Raw genomic sequence first — 19690 nt, 5'->3', positions numbered from 1 at the left:
AAACCTGGAGAGCGGCCATGCAGCCCCTTTTCCTCCACAGGATTTCTGTAGTCTGTGTGCATGTGTATACTGCAACCACAACAGATCCTGCGGGCCAGGATCCGTGTCAGTTTCATTAATTTATTTTAGTACACCTAACTTAGAAAAAAAAATTCTGTTTATTTTCAGTTATGCTAATTATTCCCTAGATCCATTGGCTATAACAAGATTTTTTAATTAAATTTATTGCGGTGACATTGGTTAATAAAATTATATAGGTTTCAAGGGTATAATCCTACAATACACCATCTGTTTATTGTATTGTGTGTTCACTGTCCTAAGTCAAGTCTCCATCCATCACCATTTATTCCCCCTTTACCCTCTCCTACCTCCCCCATTCCTCCTTTCCTCTGATAACAACCATACTGTTGTCTATGAGGTTTTTATTTTTATTTTTGCTTAATCCCTTCTTTTTTCAGCCAGCACCCATACTCCCTCCCCACGACAGCTATCAGTCTGTTCTGTGTATCTACGGGCCAGTTCCTGTTTTGTTTGTTAGTTTATTTTGTTCATTAGATTCCCCATATAAATGAAATTATATGGTATTTGTTTTTCTTTGACTGGCTTATTTCACTTAGCATAATATTCTCCAGGTCCATACATGCTGTGGCAAAGGGTAAGATTTCCTTCTTTTTAATGGCCAACTAGTATTCCATTGCGTAAATGTAGCATAGCTTTTTTATCTACTTATCTACTAATGGGCACTTGGCTGCTTCCAAATCTTGGCTATTGAAAATAAGGCTGCAATGAACATAGGGTTGTGTATTTCTTTCACATTTGGGTTTCTTCAAATATATTCCTAGAAGTAGAATCACTGAGCCATAAGGCAGTTCCATTTTTAATTTAAAAGCAGACATATGGAAAATGGAACAGACTAGAGTGCGCAGAAATAAACTCATGCCTTTATCACCAGTTAATTATTAACAAAGGAGGCAAGAACATACAATGGGGTAAGGACAGTCTGTTCAATAAATGGTGTTGGGAAAATTGGACAGACATGAATAAAAAATAAAACTAGACCACCTTCTTAAACCATGCATAAGACTAAACTCAAAATAGATTAAAGACTTAAATATTAGACTTGAAAGCATAACACTCCTAGAAGAAAACATAGGCAGTAAAATCTTGGGTATTTCTCATAGTAATGTTTTTTCTGATGTACCTACTCAGGAAAGGGAAACAAAAGGAAAAATAAACAAACAGGACCATATCAAACTAAAAAGCTTTTGCACAGCAAAGGAAACCATCAATAAAATGAAAAGTCAACCCACTGAACGGGAAACCATATTCTCCAATGATACATCTGATAAGAGTTTAATATTCAACATTTATAAAGAACTCATATAACTCAACACCAAAACAAACAAACCAATTAAAAAATGGGCAAAGGAACTCTGGCCGGTGTGGCTCAGTAGAATGAGTGACGGCCTCTGAACCTAAAGGTTACTGGTTGGACACCCTATCAGGGCACATGCCTGGGTTGCGGGCCAGGTTCCCAGTTGGGGATGGACATACCAGAGGCAACCGATCAAGGTATCTCTCGCACACTGATGTTTCTCTCCCTCTTTTTCTCCCTCCCTTCCCCTCTCTCTAAAAATTAATAAATAAATATAAGCTTTTAAATAAAATAAAAACTAAAAATGGGCAAAGGATCTGAATAGACACTTCTCCAAAGAAGACATACAGATGGCCAATAGACATATGAAAAGATGCTCAATGTCACAAATCTTCAGAGAAATGCAAATTAAAACCATAATAAGGTATCACCTCACACCTGTCAGAATAGCTATCATCAAAAAATAAAACAAAATCAACAAACAAATGTTGGTGAGGATGTGGAGAAAAAGGAATCCTTGTGCACTGTTGGTAGGAATGCAGACTGGTACAGCCACTGTGGAAAGCAGTACGAAGATACCTCACAATACGATTGTTTTATATGTCGTCCTTCCCAATGTAAAAATTGGAATAATGATACTGTCCACATAGTAAAAGTGCTGTAAAGGCTGTAAGATTCTTTGAGCTACCTGGAAACAGTGTAATAAATTCATACAAAAAACCCAAAATGGTAATAATGAATGTGTTAAACAGTGGTAGAAAATAGATTAAAATACTCTTGAGAGTATGAACATGTTAAGATTCTGGTTTATTAAGCACCTGTTATGGACCGGGCATAGTGCTAGCTGCTACTGACAGAAAGGTAAGCCTCAAAACGCTGTCTAATGGAGGATGCTGGACAACTCAGCAGTTGAGTAACAGTTGGAGACTGTTGAGCAGAGGCAAGAGCTAATATATGAGCGAAAACTTGAGTTCAGATCCAAGCTCTGTCATTTACCTAGGCCATTTTAGTTAACTTCTTTTTGTCTGTTTCATTTTTAAAATGGAGATAATGATGCCCAAATAATGGGCTGCACAGTTCAGTAAGATCATACACACCAGTGATGGTCACACTGTGTTCCTCAGCATCCTAGGTCCTCAGAAAGATATTTACAAGGAGATTCAAAGTAAGATGCTGGAAGCAGAGACTAAAGAAAATGTTTGAAAAACACAGATTTATGCAATGTGGTCAATACAGTCCTTGGCACATACTGTGTGCCAATACGTGTTCCAAAATGGTCATTATCTTTATTTTTATTATTATCACAAAGAAGATACACCTAATTCAGGGAAGAATGGAAAGGAGTTAGCAAGGGAGGAAGAGGGGATAAATAGTACCTACAGGGTGTGAAGGAAGCTGGAAGGAAGGCAAGACTAATTCAGTAAAGAAAGGGGTCTTTCTAATATTCTCTGCCACCAAAGACCAACTTGATGCCAAAAAGATCTCTCAAATAATAAAATGAATTTCATGCCTGGAGAGCCATAGCAAGAGAACTGATCAAGCCACTCGGCCAAACTAGGTCATTCTTAGTGTATTGATGTTTTCCTATTTAGAATCTGAACTGTTTGCTTCTTTTCTGTCAAGACCAGGACATCTGTAAGGCTCTTTTGACGAAAAATAAACAAAAAACAATGGATAGTCCATTGCCGTGGGAGTGTTACAATTGGTGTTTAGCTGGATATTGAGAAAGGGAGCAACAGAAACTAGACACTGAGGTTAATAAACTGGGGGACATGAGCCTGCTCACTCAGCCAGGAAACTATAGCTTCCCAGGGGATTACAGCATTGCTCCAACAAGTTGATTAACACTTCTCCTTTCCCCACTTCTGTACCAGATTGTTGGGGGGATGCAGGGAGAAGTGCTGGACCATCGAGGCCTGTCAGTCTAACTAGGGGGTATAAACCCATCCCAAGCCCGTGAAAGCCTGGGAAATTGACTGGTCATTCTGAAAAGGAAACTGGTCTGTCCCAAGCCCAAGCTAATATCCCAAGGGAACAAAGAAGCTATCTTGCTCTTTCTCTCCCACTTGGTAATGCACTGGCCCTGTGCATTCCCATGTTCTCTCTCCACCGTCATGTGGCCTTGCCAGGTTCATGGCCAGCAGCCATGTGGACTTTGCCACCAGAGCAGGCTGAAACAAGCTAAGCTACCTGGATGGGGACTGAGAATTCTTAGCAGCTGCCTTAAGTCTCCAAAGGACTAAGCTTTAATATAAAGCAAAAACTCTGGACATTGGCTTTTGTTTTGGCATTGCTAAAGACAAGTTTGGACTTTTTCCATGGTAAGACAGAGAAATATAGGACACTGGGAAGTCAGGAGGGAAATTCCCTTAATTGTGCATCTTCAATAAATCATACCACAGAGCCACATCCTTCCATGCAGGTGTCAGTAAATTCTTTTCCTTTAGACACAGAGAGAACCCCACTTCCACTGATAACAGGAGCAGGTAGACCAAGAGAGAAATAGAATAATTTTTTAAACCAACCTAAAACATAAGCTTTTTAATTATTCAAAGCTGTGAGCCTCTTGGCCCAGAAAAAAGGCCAGTACTAATCTAGAGGAATGTGTGTGTAAATGCCCATTAAGTAAAGCCATCATTTTAAGTTGTGCTTATAAATGCTTTGATTAGCATTGCTTCTGCATTCCAAATTCAAGCACTGTAGCTAACCTAATATGGGATTTGAGCATCAGCATGAAGACATCTGGACTTCTTAGCAAACCATTATCATTAGTCCTACTTAGATGAAAAGCTTCTTCACTTGGAACACTGCCTGTAGTTCATTGCCCTTGATGTAAGGACAGGAAGATTCTTCTCCAATTCAAAGTCCTAGAATATATCAGTTTGCCTTTGGGTTCCTAATCACCTTCAAATCACCTACCCTACCATAAGCATGTAAAATATTTATAGCTTACAAATAAGGATAATTTAAGATTAAAATGCCCTCTCTTCAAAATGGTGTCCTAAGCTGACATTTCTCTTCCATCTTTTGCAATACTAAAAATTCTACTTTCAAAACTAATGTAAGAGAGAAAATAAGAATGCTGTAAGGAACACAGAGTGACAGACAAGTACTCCTATGACACATGATTCCATAAAGCTTCAGCTCAAATTTTAAAAATAATAACTTTAAAACTAATCTCTTTTGTTATTTCTTTATAAAATACAGCAAGCCTCACTATCAGAGATTTAACCACAATTCTGAAACTGTGTATTTTTCTCCTAAATACACAGTTAACTGATATATTTGTATCAATGTCTAGTACAACTGGATTCACAGTTCTCATAAAAATTTTTGTAATCTTTTTCAACAGGAATGCTCTCAAATGGAGATGTAAGTTAGCAGTCTTCAAACTGGGATATGCATGGCCTGGGGATACAAACAACTTTCTACACGATGTGTGGGCTTGGACAGTTTTTAAAACAATCAATTTTCAGATCAACTTCCTAAAGGAGGAGAAGCCTTGAGTCAGGACACTTCCATTCACAATGGTCCTTCACCAAATCTACATATGAGGAGCAAACTTCCCACCCATCCAGTATTTTATTACTGAAAATTGTGCCAGGGTATAGAAACTTCCAAATCACCAAAGTTCAACACGTTAGTGCCTTGGCTGAGAAAGTGAATGATTTTAACAACTAAGCAATAAACTCAGACTTTTGTAATTGAGATTGCTCCAATCCTTTGCCTTCAACAAAACAAACAAAAAAATGAACCCAGAGAATGCTCAGTTCGTTGATAATTAAAATAAGGCTGGATGAAAGATAACTGTGTGATTTAAGATTATAGCTCAGGAGTTAAAAAAACTAGTGAAACTATTATATCACTCAACTCCCACTATTTCCATTTCTTATCTATGTGAGCAAAAGCCCCTGCATTTATAAAAACAAAATCATCAAACAAAAACCAGACAAAATTGATATAAACCCTGTCTCATCTAGCTACAAGTGATTCACCCAGGGAAACCTGAAGTAATTTTTTTTTAAAGTCCCATGGCCTCATTAAGAAAATAATTATGATGAATGTTAATTAATTACTTTTAACAAATATTTATGCAATGTACATTACATTTCATCATTTTTGTATCAATAATAATGGTAATGACAATTCAAAAGAACTAACAAGCAAAATAGAGACAGACTCGTAGAGAGCAAACTGACAGCTCTTGGGGGAAGGGTGTTGACGAGGGTAAAGAAATCCAGCAAAAGAGAAAAAGAACTCAGGGACATGGACAATAGTGTGGTGACTGTAAGAGGGAGAGACATGGGTGGAGGTGTTGGAGGGTATAAGGGGAATAAATGGTAATGAAAAATACAATAAAAGTAAACTATTAAACATATTTTTAACAAAAATAAAAAATTCATATCAGTTCTAAAAAAAAGAATTTTTAACTCTTAGAACTGCATTGTCCAGTACTACACCCACTCGCCACATGTGTCTACGAGCACTTACAGTGTGGCTGGTTCAAAATGAAATGTGCTTATAAGTGTAAAATACACATTAATTTTGAAGTCTCTGTAAGAAAATGAGAATGCAAAATATCTCATTAAATTTTTTATTTTGATTACATGTTGAAAAGAAATTTGGGGTGTACTGGATTATAATGTATTATAAAAATTAATTTCACTTTTGGGATGTTGACTTTTAAGATTCAGAAAAAGTATCTGACTTTCCTCCTTTCCTGCCCTTGAGATTCAGATGGAAAGGCCTGGTTCAAATAAGAAATCTTTGCATATTCATCTTAGCCAAATTTGAGTGAAGTACGGTAGGAGGGCTCCAAGCAGGGGCCTGTTAACCAGATTACTCCTTGTGTCCCACTGATTCTGGGTTGCCTAGTAAGAATTTGTCTGCAGAATGTGTTCTGCTCTTCCTTAACTATCTGTAAACTGCTTATTTCTTTTGAAATCTCAGACCCCCCTTTCCCCTTTGTTCACAATGACATACAAGAGGGGGCCCCTCAAAAAATGGAATTATTTTCTGGAGGGCAGGCCCCTGGAGTACAGGCTTCCCCACTAGGTGGGAGTTCTATGAACCCATCTGTAATAGTGTTCTAGCTGGCGTTGTTGTGAGAGGCTGCGTTTGGCTTCAGTGAATTTTTTTGAAGACTCTGTCAACACTTTTGCCCATTTCATGAGGGGTGATTTACAAGTGCACCTGCCCACACCATGCTGAGTGTTCAGCAGTTTTTGACCAAAAATGGCATCGCCCCAGTGTCCCACCCTCCCTAGTCATCTGATCTCCCTGGAGTGACTTTTGTTGTTTCCCTGGATGAAAAAAGTCTTCAAAAGGAAACATTTTGCCAATGTAGAGTGGAAGACACAAAACAAAAAACAGCAGAAGCACTAAAAGGCATCAAAATAGACAAGTTTAAAAACTGTTTTGAGCAGTGGAAAAAAACATCTCAACTGCATCAAATGGAGTTCTTTGAAGATGACTGAATTTTAAACATGTAAGAATACATACATAATTTTTTATAAACAAATTCTGGTTTTGTTGGGTCCCCTGTTGTATATACTTCAACAGCCCAATGCATTTTGGGCTCTCATATTTTATGACAACCACTGGCATGTCCATCTCTAATAAACTCTGGACATTTTTCCCTGTTAATCTGTATCTCTTAATTTGATTATTAGCTTGGGGGGGGGCTATTTTGTTTTTTTGCCCCCCCCCCCCCCCACTACTCAAAAGTTTTAAATTAGCCCTGGCTGGTGTGTTTCAGTGGTTGAGTGCCTGCCAGCCTGCGAATCTAAGGGTCGCTGGTTTGATTCCCAGTCAGGGCACATGCCTGGGTTGCAGGATTGCAGTTGGGGTGCGTGCCAGAGGCAACAACGATTCTCTCCCTCTTTGTCTCCCTCCCTACCCCTCTCTAAAAAATAAATAAAATATTTTTTAAAAGTATTAAATTATATATAAATTTCCCATTATATTTCTATTGGATAAAAAAACTGCCTTAGAACCTTATGGACCAATGATACAAAAAAAATGATTTTAAATATGTTTCTGCTTCATAGTAGCACAAGGAAATCAATATAAGACTTATAAGTATAACAGTAATAAAATTAAAAAAAATTTCTCATTGGTTTGTAAGGATTTATATTATCTGCTAGATTTTCATTCAAATATAGTTTTGTTCCCAATTACCTGCTAGGATTAAGTAGCTGGAAAAAAATGTTATTCACACTGATCTTTCTCAGCTAAAACTTCCATTTTCTTCCTACTGTCCTGATTTTCATGCTTTCAAAGTATACAAATTCAATCTTACATTTCTCCCCACGGAGTGAATACTTTAAAAGTACTTTACACAGATGGACATTTAAAAGTGGTAGATCACTGAAAGAAAAGCACGCTACCTGGATAAGCACACTGCAGCAGAGCTACGGATTTGCCTCCAGGAGCAGCACACAGATCCAGAATCTTCTCTCCATCCCTTAATTCGAGAGCCAGTACTGGGAGAAGAGAGGCAGCATTGAGGAGATAGTATTTTTTCAGGGTTCCAATTTGGTGTCTTTCTGAAGGCATCCGGTCAGGAATGCTGCTAAGGTAACACTTCACTGATTTAGGATAATAGGGTAAAGATCTTCGGAAGAGTGTGTGATAGCCCTTGAAGAGTAAATCCTTTTCCAGTTCAAAAGGGTAATTGAATCGGTTGAGAAGGACAGCATGTTGCCAGCATGACGGAGATGTCAGTACATCCCTAGAAATACAAAAACAAAGTCCTATTACTATAAACACTAATACAATTTTATATTACTTATCAATTAAATGTGGCCCTAGTTTTACACTTTACTTACCTGAGATTTTCATAGCCAAGATTGGTCTTACTGACTTTTCCTCTTGCCTCAGGTTCCAGTATGACTAAACCCAGCACTTTTGATCCTGTCTTTCTTTAAGTCTTTGATATTTTGTTCACTGTGGGTTTTTCTTTTAGATGAATGTTGGCCATTAAGATACTGTTTATCTTGATTACCAAGTTTTAGGTGCCCCTAAAATTCTGCACTGTTGAGGAATGACTCACTTGCCTCTGCTTAGTCCCTCCCTGCAGCAGACTTCCTTGCCAAAAATATCATGGCCTGCCTTTACTTACCTCTAAATCCATCGAAATAGATTTTAGTCATTCACTCTTTGCATAAGTGTTTTTCTCAGAGAGAAAACTTAAAACCTGAGACTATTAATATTGTAAGAAAAAGTACTGTAATTTAAGGGTGTTTAAATTAGTGAGTATTAAGACTTTCCTTATGAAGAAGAAAAGTATGGAAAGCTAACTCCAGTGAACTCTACAGTAACAGAGTTAATGAGGCAATCCGTGGCTCAGATGACACAAAACCAAGGATGGCTTAAAAATCACTTATGCATGATGCACACTCTCCCCCATCCCCCAGTAAATTTATCTTCCTAATTTTTAATTCGGTCCAACAGTTTGATCTCTTGACAATCACAGGCTCACATCAACTGACAGATACAGCAGGAAATATTTATTTATGAGCTGACCTTTCTAGCAGAGTTATTTGGGAGCCTCATTAACCATCATCAATTAAATAAATTCCAGCTGCTACTCACCCTGGAGTTGTCTATGTGAGGAATGGCTGGGTTGAAATGTAACACCTGTGACTTCAAGCGTGCCATGTGAATTTCCCTCAGGGCTTATGGTGCAACTGCCTTCTCCTTTCCCTGCCTGTTATGATGGTGCACCCTATGAGCCCAATGTATGTGTTCCAGCCGCTCCAGAGGATGACAACCTCCTTCTTTAATAATGTGCTTCACACACTTTAGCATGCAGCAAGTGGCTGTGAAGGACTGCTGGGCCCTAACCCCAGAGTTTCTGGTTTAGTAGGTCTTAGGTGGGAACTGAAGATTTGTATTCCTAGTAAGTTCTCACGTGATACTGATACTGCTGAACCCCAAGACCACACTTTGAGAACCACTGCATTAAAATATACCCAAAAGGGAAATCTGTGAATGTCACTCATGTAAATCTTATGTCAGTGCATCCTAGTATTACTCTTCAAAATGAGTGAAAAGCTACCCAGGGTCTTGAGTCACGTAGTAACAGGGAAATAATGGTAAGAAACATAATTAATATAGACTGGAGTGGCTTGGCTTATATCATGTATCCACCCCTTAACTAACAAAAGGTGGGACACTTCCAATTAATATCTGACAGGACAAATCTCCATTCTTTTCTTTCTTTAGAGTTTCCAAAGCTATTTTATCTTTACTCTTTCAGATAAACTTTAGAATCAGGTACTCAATTAAAAATAATTATAAAATATTTGTGACTCTGATTAGTATTATATTGAATGCACTAAATTTGGGGAGAATTAACATCTTTATTGTATTGTGTTTCCAACCCTAACCACAATATGTTCTCCATTTATTCACATTTTCTTTCAGATCCCTTAGTAAAGGTTATTAATCTTGCATATTTCCTTTTATCCTTATTATATAAAAGGATTATTAGCTAAGGAACTCTACCGATTTTTGTATGTTATCCAGTATCTTTAAAGATGAGGAACAATCAGAAAGGAAGTTCCAGGGTGAAGGCAATAGCACATGTACAAGCACAGAGGTATGAAGGGCAGTGCATCTGGAGAATTAAAACCAGTCTGGTGTGGCTTGTGGCAGGTGATTGTAAGGGTTAAGTGTAATATAAAAGTTTAAAATTTTATCTTATAAGTGATGGAAAGTCATTGAAAGACTCTAGGCCACAGGAGGCAAACACAAGGCCTGAGGGCCCTCCACCTTGTTTTATCCGGCCTGGCACCTAGTTTCTACCCAGCGGCAGCACTCAGCTCTCGCTTAACTGTTAAGGAGTAGTTACATTTATACAGTCCTAAAATTGTGGTCAGCCCTTTGAACGCAAGGGCGAGGCTGATGTGGGCCTCAGTGAAAAGGAGTTTGACACCCCTGTTCTAAGTGGAAGAGCCTCATTAGATTTAAAAACAAGTACTTGTTTTTAAACAAGTCAACACTCTTCCGAACTTATTCTACCTCATTCTTTAACAACAGAAAAAAACCCAAACCCTATGCAGACCAAATAAATTTTCTGATCCCTCCTTACACCCAGCCCTATTGAACTTCTTAAATTTCCTGGACCAAGTTTTCTTTAGCCTTTACCAGGTTCAATATAAACTGCTCCCTCTGCCTACACTGACCTTCCCTCTCTCACCTACCTGTAGCCTGGCTGACTCTCCTACTCTCCACTCAGAGGGCAAGCCTTTCTACCTACCACCCAATCCACCTGCTCCACATCACCCCAATATTAATAATAGTAATAATAAATGATCATATGTTTACAATGTGCATTGTGCATGCTTACCTCATTTAACCATCACAACAGCCATGAGGGGCAGCTATTACCCCATTTTAGAGGTTAGGTAACTGAGGCTTTCAGAAACTTGGCAACTTACCCAAGGTCAGTCACATTGCTATTAAGCAGAAATACCTGATTCAAAATTTGCTGGCCTTGAAACCTAACAGAAGTGTGAGACCCGGTACTGTAGCTCTAATGTATACAACAGAAAAGAACAGAGATTTTCTACTCCAAACCTCACCTAGTGCCTGTGGCCCTGGCCTTCCTGCCACTCACTGTATCTAACAATGTCGCTAGCTTGACACATGCTGCAACAGGACCAACTCAGTGAAAATACTGCCCTGGCTGCTCAGGTTGGTGCTTAGCCCTGAGAAAGCAAAGAGGTATATTAATGTGGGTCTCAGCTCCCCTCCCTCCAACACAGACACACACACTTGCATTGGTGGGATGACAACCTGGAACTGAGAGGCCAGTGGCTACTCAAGTCTGAATCCCTGATGGATGGACTAGTGGTCCAGCAGATACGAGAGTGAGTGTACATTAGAAAACTCAAGAAGACTGGCCAGGTGCCACATTCCAGGGCTCCTCCCAAGATTCATGAGTAGGAGTCTGAAGCTGCCGGACGTTCAAGTGCACCAGTAACCAGCAGAAACAGGACCCAAATCATCAGTGACTGGCAAATGTTAGTATCTTCACTAGTATCAGTGTGAAAAAACTATGTACCCTCTGGCACATTTTCAGTTGATATCAAAACCTACACCATATGTTTAAGAATGTGATTTCCAGCATACTGTAAAAATTGACATTTAAAATATAACTTATACCATTTTTTAAAATGTACCTACTGGAAACTAACTACCAGAGTGATTTTAAAACCCATTGTTGTTCATTTAAAAATTCATGGACCAGCCCTGACTGGTATAGCTCAGTGGGTTGCATGTCACCCTGCAGACCAAAGGGTCACTGGTTTGATTCCCAGTTGGGGCACATGCCTGGGTTACAGGCCTGGTCCCTGGCTAGGGGCATGTGAAAGGCAACTGATCAATGTTTCTCTCCGTCTCTTCCCCTCTCTCTAAAAATCAATCAATCAATTAATTAAATTCAGGGCCTAATTTCAAGAAAGTGTTAATTTTACAGCATTCCTTTTTCTCTTTTATTTACATTCTATTTCTCCATATAACTTTATCCTAACATATTACTGTGTTTGAAATATTTTTTTACTGCCCTATCATACTTCTCTGCCACACACACACTAAATTTGCTTTCACTATGATCTTAAATCTCTAAACGTTAAAATGGTAAATTCTGGATTCCATTATAAATAAAATTATTAGCACAAATTGATCAAAATAACATTACAGATTTAATTATTAAAAGGAAAGACAGAAAAGGAATCTCTTAATGAAATTAGTGTTTATTTTTTTTAAATATATCTGAGGATAAATATAGCTGGTGCTATAATGAGTCAAAGTTCAACATCAATTTTATTCCTATTTTGCATTTTTATAAAGGCTGAGAAAAACCCTCACTTACATAAGTGAGAATTAAATACATTTTGTTATAGCAACGTCTCCCTTTTGTTCAAATTCTCAGTTATATTCCGAAATAACTTAATGACATATTCATCAAAAATATTTTAAATGACCTGTTAGTTGACAACTCAAGTGGAGCTCCTTTGCTTCTGTTGAAGGCAAAACTTGGAACCTATCTGACCTGTCCAAGAATTTTAGTCATGAGTCATTTAGTCCCTAAACCCTTACAATGACATCCCAGGGACCTCTGGTGTGTGGAGGGGTTGACGCCTGGAGGAATGCAGTGTGGCAGAGCCAGGATGGGGAAAGTGGGAGAAAGACAATTGTGTAAGTGCAGATTGGGAAAGGAGAGTATTACTCCCTTAGGCACACAGAGAAGCAGAGTAATTTTCTGCAGGAGCATTTGTGGAGGTTGAAGATCTGAAAGTTGCTTACTTTAACCTGCTTGTGTGTACATAACCCCTGTAAAAAACTGCATACTGTGTCATTTGGACAATTTTTGTTATTTAATATGGTCCTCATTCAATTTTTCTGTCTTTATTCTTCTACTACTCTATTATCCGTTATACATTCCTATATAATGATGAGGACAAAAAATCCTTTTATCTAGATATTGCTAAGCACAATTAGTATAACCCTGTAGATTACAAAATCAATTACATTTTCAATGTTAAAAAAAATCCCTTTTGCTTTATTGCTATTATTATCCACAAGAGGGCGCTCATTCAACCATTTTTAAAGCCTGGTTTAGAAATGAATAAATGTATTCATGCAAGTGCACCGAAGTATATTTTCCAACTATTTTATTTTTGTCCTTCAAAGATTCTAATGATGATCCTACTCTTTCCTGACACTCTTTCCTCCTTGTCTCAAGGAAGACAATCTGTGTCTATATTTGTTATCCACGGTACCTCAAAATAAGAAGCCCTGAGTGAAGGTTTGTGTTCCTGGTGGTGACAACAAGACTGAAAACACTGCACACGAGGAGTCCCTGATATAAGGAGACGTGCACACACACTCCCAAGGCTGGGACTACAGAGCCCTCCAGCAGCCCACTCGGTAGAAGAAACGCCATGGACTTCCAAGTCACAGGTCTTGATTGGCCATAAACTAAGACACCTGGCAATTTTTCTAACCTCTGACTTTAAAAGGGACTAAAAGTTACTACCTCACAGTGATCTGCTCAGAATTTGATGTTGAAAATGTACATAAAGCCAACATAAGGGACAAAATAGAAATCAAGCTACTACTTAATTTGTTTTTCCCGACTACCTCACTCTACCCCTCTTCAGATCCTGGTAATGAAATCTGGTTATATAATATATCTCTCTGTAACTGTGACCTATGTGAATTCTGGGTTAGTGAGGACAATGTCCAAATAAAAAAAATGTATTTACAGATAGGCCAGGGTTTTGGGTTTTTTTCCCTATGCTTTCCACAAAGTATCCACAAACTTTCCAAAGTTCATAAAGACTTCCAATTAATCCTTCCCTCATATATGTTTGAGGGTAGACTATATATAATCCATCTTTTTATCCCCAGCACTTAGCACAATGCCTGGTATACAAAACTGTCTAAATTGTGAATTAGCAGATGACTTGCCCAAATCTTAAGGCATTGGTTCTTCACGAACCTCCCTTGGCAGGGAAGAGACAAGCAAGTTACTAAATTATGATAATACAATCTTGAGAGAATTACAACAGTTATATCAACAAAATGCAATAGAAACACAAAGGGCACAACTAATTTTGCCAAGGAAATATGGGACAGCTTGATGGAGAACTGGTTAATAACAGTAACAGTAATAAAAATAACGCTAACATGTATCAAGGTCTTACCGTATGTCAAACAATATTCTAAGCCCTGTGTGTGTATAAATTCATTTTACCTTCCCAAATAACTAAATGAAATACTCTTTTTCCCACTTTTTAAATAAGGATACTGAAGCATAGAGATGTTAAGTAATTTAGCTAAGTCATATGCTGGAAGATACAGAGGTGAAATTTGAACCCTACTTTAACAGCTGTGGAGGCTGAAGGGAGGCCATTCCCGGCAGAGGGAACATCATACCCAGGGGAGTGAAGGAGGCTTGTACTGCAGGAGGGACATGTGGAACACGGCTACATTAAGAAACAGCATGAGAGAATGTGTAAGACACACTCCCAAGGCTCTTCCAAATGTGAGGGCGCTGTGGATCTCTGGGCAAGGTTCTTAAACTTTTTGTCTCAGCTTTCCTATTTGTGAAACGGAAACAGTAATAACTGCCCCAGAGGACTGTACGAAGGATGATGTTACTACTTATGAAGTGATTAGGACACTGCCGGGCATATACTGCCATAAAAGTGATTGCTAGAATAAGCAAACGAACGAATACTAAAGGTGTGTGGCTATGGAGAAGGGCTGTTGCAATAGGCTAGGTAAGAAATGACGAAGACCTAAGTAGTAATAGTGTAGATAAAAAGAGATTCAAATGAAATCTCTCAGGCAGACAAAAGTATTTGGTGGGCATTTAGATACTAGATTTTGGCAGGGTAGTGAGTGGTGTGTAGTAGTACACAGGGAAATCCCAAAGACCACCCTAACTATTCTTTTTTAATTTTCATTTATGACTTTAGAGAAAAGGGAAGGGAGGGAGAAAGAGAGGGAGAGAACCATCAATATCAGAAACACTGATCTGTTGCCTTCTATACACGCCCTGCCCTGGGACGGAACCTGATATCCAGGCATGTGCCCCACCAGGAATCAAATCAGCAACCTTTCAGTTTGCAGGACAGCACTCAACCAACTCAGCCACACCAGCTGGGTCTAGACCACCCTAACTTCCACCACCAACTATAAGTTCAGGGTCTCCAAGACCACTTTCAGGTTTACCTACTAGCTGGACAACACACAGAACTCACTGTTATATTCATGGTTATGATTATGGTTTATTACAGCAAAAAGATACTGATTAAAATCAGTCAAGAGATGCATGATGCAGAGTATAAAACCATTCAAAGCATGAAGTTTCCTGTTGCCCTCTCCACTGGAAACCTGGAGGATAACTTTCCCTTGCAACAACGTGTGATAGTACGCATGGGGCACTGCCAACCATGGCGGCTCACCAGAGCACTGGTGTCTACATTTCATTGAAGTTCAGACATACAAAGACAGCTGACAGCCCATGTGGCTAATCCGTAGTCTTCAGCCCCTCTGGAGGACGGAGATCAAAGGCCACAGGCCAAGCTGACATCATGCTCATAGCCCTCATCATAAATCCTATTGTTAGACTTTCCTGTGTGGCCCAAGCCCCCAGGTAAACAAAGATACTCTTAGGTAACACATGCCAAGGGCATAGAGATCCCCTCCAAGGAGCTATGAGCAGATGCCAAGCCAGTTTTTGAGTAAGGGTCATTTTATTACAAAGGTAGTGCAGGTGTGGAAAAGAGAAACAGTGATGCCTTCAACTGAGGTAAAGTATGCAAGTAGCAATTGACAACACAGATCTGGAAAGAAAAAAGAATAACATGCTTTTGAGTTTGCCTGGTATAAAACTAAGTGAAATTACTGGAAAACACTTCGAAATCCAGGACTGGAGCTTGGGAAGGACAACAAAGCCCCTAATGACAGCATATTGAGGGAAGTTTAAAGTCACGCCATGATGGGCTTGCTGAATGAGAACATGCAGACAACAGGTAGAGCAAAAACTGAACCAGGTAAACTCCAACTTAAAGGGCTGCTTTGCAAGAAAGGTTATTACAAAACAATAAAATTAAAATAAATACTAAATCTTCTCTACCACAGCAAACTGAAAATATTGAGTGAATTACTTTTTAGGTAGCACTAAAATACACTTGCCCTTCCCTGGAAGCAGACTCTGCAACTAGATGGCAAACAACATTGTTTTGCAACTAAACAGTTAAAAAACAAAGATATTTCTGGTATTTTTTCGTCCATGCTATCTTCTATGCTCAGACTACTTTCTATGCTGAGAAAGCCTTTATTTTGCCTATGGCAAATTTAGCACATGTTTATGCAAAACTTAAATTACCATGAAAACCCAACAAAAAGGTAGATGAAGCAGAAGGCACAGTTAATTAAATGGATTTGAGGTTCACTGCTCGTTTTGTTTAGGGTCAAATAATAATTTATAAACCTGTCTGAGCACATTAAATACAAAAATAACTCATTACAGGGTATGGGTAGCCAGACTACTATAAAGTCTAAAGACAATATACCTCTTGAAATCTTTAAAAAGAAATCATCCATGTATGCCTAATTACATCACAGGTATGAGAGGCACATAGAATAGAAGTCAGCAGTGGGAGTTCTTGAACCAGAGGGTCTGGGCACAAATCCCAGCTCTGCCTCTTACTAGGTGAATGAACTTGGAAGTTACTGAAACTTTGTTCAGTTTCCTCAGGAGAAAAATAGGAAACAAATTTCATAGGTCTGTGCTGAAGATCACATAGTTAGTACTGGGTGGCACATAATAAGCATGCAATAGATATTTGATTATTTGATTATTTTGAGTACCTTTGCATACAAAAATCTCATGAATTTACTGCACATTTCTCTATTCAATCTTTCTCATTTCTTCTCTGTGATAGAAAATACCATTTTAAAATCTAGTTTTTAAATTAAAAAATCCACGATAACAAACTACATCTTCATATTACAGTGTATGTTACTAAAACAGCTTAATTTGTCCTAAAATTATCTCAGGATCACCTCAGACTTTATTAGTCAAAACAATCTGTTAAAAAGTTCTTAAAACTGTCCTTTGTAAAGACGAAATTTTTGAGTTGAGCCCAGAAGAGACGAGGAAAACAACCATCTGACCAAGTTTGGGATATTATCTATTAGCCATGTGACTTTTCTTCCCTGAGCAAATTGTACTGGGTTTTTCACCCTAACTTCACAAGCAGGGCACTCTCGTCCGCTGACCTAAAATGCCCGGATCCTTTTGCCAAGTTAACTGTCACCAAGACCTGGCTTCTCCTCAGGCCTTTGCTGGCACTATTAGCCTGTCTTAGAAAGGCCAGGTACTCCTGCCTGTTTCTAGCAGGACACTTACGGGATGAGAGGTTCATACAGTTCTAACCGGGCTCCCCCTTCTCCGAGAACCTAGACTAGAAGCACAGATCCCGGAGCCTGTCTTGCTCTTTGCATTCCACCAGGCGCGGGAGGCTGGTACCACTCATTGTGCAGGAGCCCACAGCGCAACATTCTGACAAAAGGCAAACCTCACTTAACATACCAAACCTCCTTCACTCACTCGCATGGACCAAATGCTTGTTTTCTAGAATACATTTAAATAATGTGTGTGTGTGTGTGTGTGCACACATTGTTCAAAACATAGCCAGCATAGACAGGGAAGAAATATGATCACCAAAAATGAATTTAAGATAAAGCAGTACTGGCTTTAAAGATTTGCTGCATTATCTTCTGAATTACAGAAACTACTCAAATATCCTCTAAAGCCTCAAGATTTTTCTGTTACCAGTATGGTTAATTTTGTCAAACTTGTGTGCATTGTTGTTTCAAAGATCAAAGCAATTGCTCAAGGCAAGGGCATAACAATTTTTGTTTACTATCACTACAAAGTTTTTATCTCCCCTTTCTGTGTTCCCGTAACTTAATCCATTTTCTCCTAGTTCTTCCCTCTGTAGCCTTAATAAAAAAAAGGCAGCCAGGTTTAGATTCCTTTATCTTTTACACTCTTAGCACCCCACGCCCAAAAAGGTTTCTTATTCTATCACAAAGCATCGAGAGATGAATTATACTAACCTTACTGTACTCCAGGCATCTCCAAGTTCTTTGGAATATTGTTTTTCAAAATGATCCAATACAACTTTGCAAATCTGTTTTGCAAGATTCCTCTCTGATTTTGCTTTCAGCTATGACGGTAAGAAAAAGATGCTGACACACTCTGATATTACAAATTTATTGAACTTCAACATTAGCAGTCTTTCTTCTTAAGAACATTTTAGATAATTACTAGTTCTTGCAATGAAAGCAGTACTTCATGCATAAGCAAACTGATTACCATACTCTACTTATTTAAAGTTAAGTGTTTCTCCAACTGACTATTGCTCAAATGTAAAGCAATGTTAAAAGCAGAATCTAGTGGTGTTAGCACAGAAAGCCAACTTAAATAAGTCCAACCAAAAAAGTCAACTTAGGTAACTCACTCTAGATGTTAACATTAGGGGGAACTGGGTGAAAAGCTTAGGGGAAATCTGTGCAATTTTTTTGTAAACGTAGAATTATTCCAAAATAAAGTTCATTTAGAAGAAAAGTCACTCTGGTTTCCTCGTACACTTCTTTGAAATTGTTTCATTTACTCATCCAAGAAAAGCTTTCCGAGGGCCAGCTATGTAAGGACACTGTTCTAAGCTCCCAGGACGGGGCAGTGACAGCAGCGGTCTGGGCCGCGAGGAGCTGGCCTTCCGCTCACCGCTGAAGGGCGGAGGCACTGAAGTCTGCGTCCTGGGATACACACGGGCTACCTGGGGCAGCGGGGTCTTGGAAGAACACGACAGACACACTCACGAGCGAGCGTTTTGGACTGCGAAACCGGAGAAACCCAGACATCCCCTACTTCCCTTGTCCCACCCCCTCCACCCCCACCAGGCCTCATAGAAGCATCTGGTTTAGTCAGGGGCGCCATCCGGACCGCAACCCTCACCCGGGTCAACATCACTCCGCCGCGAGCTCCCAAACCAGAGGTCCACACCGTCCAACATCTAAAGCTGTAAGGCACCGAATAAACAGCCTGACTACAGAGTTTCGCGGGAATTCCTTTAATTGCCGTACTTCTCCGGCGGAACTTATCGCGAGACCCTGTAATCTCGACGTGGAAGCCTACGTCCCGCGAGAGGCACCCGCGCAGTTACGTCAGTGGGTGGCTAGAGGAGGCGGTACCTACTTCCGGGGCAGAGATCGGAACCTTTAGGGCCGGCCCGCGGACCTTAGAAACTCAAGCGTGTCCTTAAGACGTCTCTGGCTTTTGTGTGCTTGGGAGGCAAGGGACTCCGTAGAAGAGTGGAAATCTTTGTCGTTATTACGTGTTGTTGCATGATCATTGTTTTAAAATCTCGGAGGCGAAGCTAGTGGAATTAATCCACTAAATCTTATGACCCCCGTTAGCCCAGATAATCAGAACTCAAGATAAAAGGATAGATACGATGCAAAAGAAATTAAGACATATTTCCTAGCGATGACCCATTAGGATAATCTCTATTTTAATGGGGAGGGTTAAATGATTATTAAATTGATTGAAATAAGTAAAGTGCTTAACGGAGAGGCTAGGAACCTTATTGTTGCTGTGTGTTATTTTCAGTCATGATTTTCATGATTATCATCAAGTTCTGACACCAAATGTCCAAAAAGACCAAAATGACCATTCACACTGGCCACTTCACCCTGCTTTATGAGGGGCAGTATTACTGG

General features: G+C 39.3%; 1 protein-coding gene across 3 annotated transcripts in view; it reads right to left on the bottom strand.

Annotated features, from left to right (window-relative positions):
• NSUN3 (NOP2/Sun RNA methyltransferase 3) overlaps nt 1-19078 on the bottom strand; it is a 63985-nt gene extending 44907 nt beyond the window's left edge. For all 3 annotated transcript variants that reach the window (XM_024558190.3, XM_045193566.2, XM_045193567.2), the window contains exons 1-3: nt 18927-19078; nt 18026-18135; nt 7765-8108 (exon numbers count right to left, since the gene is read on the bottom strand). In XM_024558190.3, the coding sequence (XP_024413958.2) occupies nt 7765-8108; nt 18026-18135; nt 18927-18938 (466 nt within the window). In that variant the 5' untranslated portion in view covers nt 18939-19078. The remainder of the gene's footprint in view (nt 1-7764; nt 8109-18025; nt 18136-18926) is intronic.
• Between the last annotated feature and the right edge of the window lie 612 nt (nt 19079-19690).

Source organism: Desmodus rotundus, chromosome 2 (assembly GCF_022682495.2).
Source record: "Desmodus rotundus isolate HL8 chromosome 2, HLdesRot8A.1, whole genome shotgun sequence".
Taxonomy (NCBI): Eukaryota; Metazoa; Chordata; class Mammalia; order Chiroptera; family Phyllostomidae; genus Desmodus; species Desmodus rotundus.
Note: the sequence above shows the minus strand (reverse complement) of the source record. Positions and strands in the feature narration are given on the sequence as shown.